General features: G+C 37.0%; 1 protein-coding gene across 1 annotated transcript; it reads left to right on the plus strand.

Annotated features, from left to right (window-relative positions):
• The first annotated feature begins 1,809 nt into the window (after positions 1 to 1,809).
• LOC120781321 lies at positions 1,810 to 6,483 on the plus strand. Its single transcript, XM_040113523.1, has 2 exons — positions 1,810 to 1,819; positions 5,792 to 6,483. Exons 1-2 carry the CDS (start codon positions 1,810 to 1,812, stop codon positions 6,475 to 6,477), a joined length of 696 nt encoding a protein of 231 aa, XP_039969457.1. The 3' UTR covers positions 6,478 to 6,483.
• The last annotated feature ends 239 nt before the right edge of the window (positions 6,484 to 6,722 follow it).

Here is a 6,722-nt window from a genome sequence, read left to right on the forward strand (position 1 = left end):
GAAGTCTTTCAACAAACCTTTGCTGAACTGGAATCTAATAACACAAATAATGGCTGGAAGTTATTGTTTACGGATGGCTCAAGTCCACCGATTCCACTTCGTTAGCAGTTGTCACTGCCACAGGAGAAATTATTTGCAATTGGCTTCTTCCCTCAACGGCCTCTGTATTTACTGCTGAAGGGATCTGCTATCCTTCATGCAGTTAATTACGCAAAAAAGACTAAAGGAAAGTTCCTCATCTGTACAGACAGCAAATCGTGTATGTCTGCAATAACGTCTCCTTCCAATCGCAATCCCATAATAGAAGTTATCAGACGCGGTCATTGGTACCCCCTCAGAAAATCCAAGTAATGTGGATCCCTGGCCATGCAGGTATTACAGGCAACCACTTTGCAGACCTCGCTGCGAAGAAATGTAGCCAGGACTCCTGCCTTAACATACTACGTCTCATCCAAGCAAGACATTCTTAACCTTATTAAGCACAAAAGGCATCAAAAAAACGCAAGCGAATGGAAAACATTTAAACATCACTACGCGGTCATAAACCCAGCCAGAAATCGTATAATCTACTCGTCAGCAGTTCCAACTAGCGCAATGAAGACATATACTCGATTAAGGATTGGACACACTATCATAACACACGCCCACTTACTATCGGGTAAAAGCCCATCCATTTGCCCCTTTGCGAGGACACCGCTACTATCAAACGCTTACTCACCTCTGTCCGATGCTTCCACAACAGCCCACAACTACGCTGGCATTGATCTCATAAAACTACTAAGTGAACCTTCTGAAAAAAACGTGATGATTGTATATAGATTTTTTTTTTAAAACCAACGATTTGTTAAAATATATTTAAGCAAATTACATCTTTACTAACCCTTAGCAATTAGAATTTTTCACCTAGTTATAATTACAAGACAGCTGAAGGCCTCATTAGCCAGTGCTGCGTTTATGTATTTATATAATAAAACTCTTTTTGTTATATGAATTATTATAAATAAATAAAATAAATAATTATCACCAGTATAATAACATTTGTATATTTTACTACTAATGAATATATCCAGTATTTATTTCATCGTCTTCAAAGTAATTCCCACCAGTTATAATACACTTATGCTAACGATTTTTCAAGTCAACAGTCAGCGTCTAGCATTCGAGGTGTTTGGTCGTATTTAGCGCGCTATCGTTGTGTTATTCAGTGCGGGTTATTCCGTTATCTTTTTCTCTTCTTTAATTAGCAAAAAGCACTGCTTTATTCCTTTCTATTGAACACAGTTACTTTTATTTTGATTTGGTGAAGTTTTTATTAATAGTGAGCATGCAGCCTGGGGCGACGGATAACAGGGAGAATCGCTTTGCTTTACTTGCAAGTGATACCCCACGCAAAAAAAAAAAAAAATGACAAATGGTTCATCTCTAAATCTTTTTCCTGAATTACCAAGTGTTGCGGTCTCAGATCCTAAGTTTCTGACTCTATCCTGCAGGGAAGAAAATAAAAAGATCTCAGATTTTTCGACTTTTGCCGTCTATAGAGCAATTCAGCTTATAAGCAAGGAGGTAGTGTCGATCTCTGAACTCAGAGATGGTAACCTCCTGCTACTGGTAAAAAACAAAAAAATAGCACAAAAGTTCTTGACCACCACGGAGTTGCATGGAGTGTGCCGTGTCACATGTGCACTTCATTCCTCACTTAACACCACCAAAGGAACAATCTATGCTCCTTATCTTAATAATGTGTCTGATGAAGAAATAGTTAGGGAACTCAGCAGTCAAGGTGTTACTTCTATTTACAAATTTAACAAAATGGTCAATGGTAAGCAATACCCCAATGGGGTTATTCTATTGTCTTTCGATGCCTACAAATTACCTACTAAAATTGATGTGTCATGGCATTCCGTAAAAGTGAGGGAGTACATTCCAAACCCCATGCGATGCAAAGTGTGTCAACTACTGGGTCACACCGGGAAATGGTGTAAGAATCAGCCAATATGTGTTAGGTGTTCACTGCCTCCACACCAACAGGAATGCACTCGCATTATGTGTGCCAACTGTTCGGAACAACATCCTTCATCCTCCATTGAGTGCAAAAAATTTAAACAAGCTAAAGATATTTTAGCTATAAAAACAAAAAACAAATGCTCCATGATGGAGGCTAGAAATATCTATCGCACGCAAATAACAATACCCCCAGTTAGTTCTCCAATATCCTACGCCGCTGCCCTTTCATCAACAGAATCTTCCCACGTTAGTACTACACAAAGTACCTCTACTCCAATAACAATATTAAATAAAGTAAACGGCAATCAAAATTCATTTAATCATAAACAAATGACCTCTCAAAGTCTTACTCCTCATTCAGCAGAAACTTCACGAGCTCACATTACACAGAGCACCTCTGCTTCAAAAACAATAGTAAACACAGATAACAACAACACCAAATCATTAAATACTACACGAATTAACGTTACAAACCTAAAAGTCTCCAACGATCAAACATCACTTTTTCCAAGAAATAGCTTAGCTAATCAACAATATAATGAAGAGAGTATTTCTCTTGAAAAATCAAAAAGCTTCAATGGCACATCTCTAGCCGATATGGATGATTAAAATTCATGTGACTCTCTTCATAATTCCAAAGCAATCACTGACTACAGTTTCACAAATATTAATTACTCTCCACTGCCATCTCTTAACAAAGTTCTTTCCCTCACTCAATTATCTAACATGTCAAACTCTTCTGATGAATGATTCGAATCTCAGTACACTTAGTAAAAATTTCAATTACATAGTCTCTCTTTCTTTATTATAAATTTAGGTTCAATTTTCTACAATGGAATATGAACGGCTTTTTTAATAATTATCATGAGCTTCTACTGCTTATCTCAGATTTTAAGCCCGACCTTATAGCTTTACAAGAAACCCACCTGGGCTTACATAATAATCCCATTCCGCCTTCGCCTTACGTAGCTTACTTCCACAACTTAAGTAACACAAATATACACGGGACTGGTGTGCTTATCAAAAAAGGCATTTGGCATAGAAGAATCGACATCGAAACAAACTTAAACATTATTGCGCTTGAAATTAAATCCAGTAGCATTACATTAACGGTGGTATGCGTATATTTTCCACCTGGTAAGGATTTCGATATACGGGAGTTTAAATCTATTCTAACTTTAATGCCTCAACCAATTATTATCTGTGGAGATGTCAATGCTTGGAGCCCACTTTGGGGATCCTCCAAACAAAACAAGAGGGGTAAAGCAATTGAAGAACTAATTTCTTCCCAAGACTTAACTGTCTTAAACGACAAATCTCCGACACACTTTTCCACACATCAGTCACTCACGCATGTTGATATCACGATATCTACCACCAGCATTTTCCCACTCCTTTCTTGGAGAATTTTAGATAATCTCTGTGGCAGTGACCACTACCCGATAATTTTCCACCTAAATGGTAAAATAAAAACTAAGACTGTTCACATACCAAGATTTAAAACTGATAAAGCAGATTGGGAAAAATACAAATTGCTGTGTGACGAGCAAAATCAAATCCATCCCGTTAGTAACAATATTAATAAGGAAGCCAAATCTATTAAAAAGATTATACTTAGTGCAGCCACTTCATCTATTCCACAAACTCATCCATATTCGCATAAAAAATATGTCCCCTGGTGGAGCAAGGAGCTTGCCGAGCTGCGTATAATAAAACAAAATGCATGGTATGATTTTAAACGCAACCTGTCTAACCAAAACCTCATGGTATATAAGGCAGCAAACGCCAAATTTAAACTTTCTGCAAAAAGAGCGAAAAAAGAATGCTTTATAAACATCACTAGTAACATCAATCCATCATCTTCTCCTAAAGAAATATGGAAAAGTATAAAAAAGCTGTCGGGCTCTTACAATAATTTTACGGCTCCACATCTTATAATAAACAATAATCTCATTTCTTGTGCAAAAGAAATTGCTAACTCATTTGCAAATCACTGGTCTAGTTATTCCGATAATAAAAATTTCCCTCACGACTTTGTTGTCCAAAAATCCAGAATTTTAAACGATATATATCGCCCCCCACAAAATATTATTCGCTCAGCTAAAGAGATTGACAAACCTATCACCATCCAAGAGGTCAATAATTTTTTGAACAAGGCCAAAGGCTCCGCTCCTGGCTACGACAGGATTAGCTATGTAATGATTAAAAATATATCTGATTCTACTAAAACTAGGCTATTAAACCTATACAACGCCATTTTCTCTTCTGGCAGAATTCCTCAAAGTTGGAAATGTGGGTGTATAATCCCTATTCGAAAGCCTAACAAACCAGCAGATCAGCTGCCCAGCTTCCGCCCGGTTTCCTTATTGCCTTGCAACAGCAAAGTTCTCGAGAAAATAGTTGCTAACCGTCTAATGTGGTTTACTTCTAAACATAAATTGCTAAACCCTAATCAGGCTGCCTTTAAAAAAGGCCATAGCACAATCGACGCTCTATTATCTTTCGACCATTTCTCTTCATGTGCCCTGTCTAGTTAGAAACATATTACAGCACTTTCCCTAGACTTCGAAAAGGCCTTCGATCGTATCGGGGCACACATTGTTCTAAGACAATTAAGGAAGTGGGCAGTTGGCTCTAAAATCTACAATTTTGTTAAAAGTTTTTTAATTAACCGAAGATTTATGGTCAAGATAAACGGCGCCTTTTCCGACATATACAACTTAGAAAATGGGATTCCGCAAGGTTCGCCTCTCTCGGTGGTTTTATTTGTTATCGCGTTTGAAGAAATTAGCAAAATAATACATAAGTACAAAATAAATCACAATATTTACGCAGATGATGTTCTGATATTTACTAAACTTGATAATTTAGTATCGGTGAGAACCATTTTCAGTAAAATCATTGATGATATTTCTGTATGGTCGCTTGAATCAGGAGCGATTATATCATATGAGAAATGCAATGTCCTGCATATTTGTCCAAAGAAGCGCTGTTCAGATGTAAGACTATCTTATAAAAATGTACCTATAAATAATGTTAATGAATTGAAGATATTGGGAGTTTTCTTTGATAGTAAATATACTTTTAAGTTCCATTGCAATTATATTAGAAAAAAACTATTAAACCGCCTTAGCATTGTAAAATACTTTTCCTCAAAAAAGTCCTTTGTACATACTTCTACTCTTTCTAATATTGTTAAATCGTTATTTTTGTCGGTAATTGATTACGCTCTACCAATTTATGGAAGCTGTGCCAAAAGCAACTTGAATCTTCTTTGTGCTCCATATCACGCAGCTGTGCGGAAAAGCCTACGTGCCTTCACCACTACTCCAGTTTGTAACATTTTGGCTGAATCCGGACTTCCTGACCTCACGGAACGGGTGGAATATATGACCGCTGGACTTATATACAAAGTTTTATCCTGCAACAACTCCAACCTGTATAAAAATATACTCAATGCTATAAATAGGAAACGCTTCCCAAAGAGGCTCTCGGCACTACATCGCGTAGTTGCTCTGTCTAGAGAAATGTATATACCGGTTAAACCCACTCGGCAAGCTCACAGTACATACCCACCTTGGAATCTTTCGGACTCGTCATTTATTAATTGCCTTCAGGATTATCAAAAGCAAAATACTTGCGCCCCTATCTACCAGCAAGTTTTCCTCGAGACCAAACTAGAGTTATACTTAAAATCGTTCAAATTTATATTTACGGATGGCTCAAAAACTAACTACTCAACGTCCTTCGCAGTTATATCGGAGGATTTACGGGTTTTGAAAAAAAGGTTTGCTGGACAAACACTGCTCTATATTCACCAGTGAAATATTTGCTATCTATCAAGCTGCTCTAATAGCATCCAAATCCAAGGGTAAATTCTGCATTTGTACAGACAGTCAATCTGCCATTGATGCCGTCAAAAATTTTACCAATAAAAGTGTCTTAGTAACTTACGTTCGTGATCTGCTCACCAAGCACGCAAATAAAATGAAATTGATTGAACTCGCCGACTCTGTGGCGAAAAGTATTCATGAAGAACCGGATCTGTGCTTTGACGCTCTTGAAAAAGCTGACTTAAAACATCTAATAAAGCAGTACGTACATAACAAGTCCCTGTTGAAATGGATTGAATACGTTCATCATTATGCGGCAACTAATCCTATCAGAGCAAAGCCTATATACCCCACGAACTCCAAACATTCAGACATTTTGTTATTCACAAGGCTTCGTCTAGGTCATACGCAGATCACGCACGATTACCTGTTAAATAATGGAAACGGATCCTGCTGCTTTTGTAGGTCCTCTAGGACATCAGTAAAACATATACTAGATGCATGCCCCCAATTTACCAATACAAGGCGAAGGATGTTTGGCACAGCTCTCCCATCGAAACTGCTAACTAATATAACATCGTCGAATATAAGTACTATATCTAACTTTCTTATAACATGTAACATAGCACATTTAATTTAATATAAACTGTACAATTTATATATTAATGATAATATTTATTTATATCCGTTATTTAGACATAACATCCAATTGTTACTATCATATTAAATTGTAAAGACCAGCTGATGGCCTCGAGCTAGTGCTGCTAATTTTGCTATTTTCTGTATATTTATATGCTTAAAATAAATATGAATCTGAATCTGAATCAAATCATCGAAACACTTTTATAATCACTTTTTGGGATGGGATTAAGCTGTTTCAGCGGA

Source organism: Bactrocera tryoni, unplaced genomic scaffold (assembly GCF_016617805.1).
Source record: "Bactrocera tryoni isolate S06 unplaced genomic scaffold, CSIRO_BtryS06_freeze2 scaffold_6, whole genome shotgun sequence".
Classification (NCBI taxonomy): Eukaryota; Metazoa; Arthropoda; class Insecta; order Diptera; family Tephritidae; genus Bactrocera; species Bactrocera tryoni.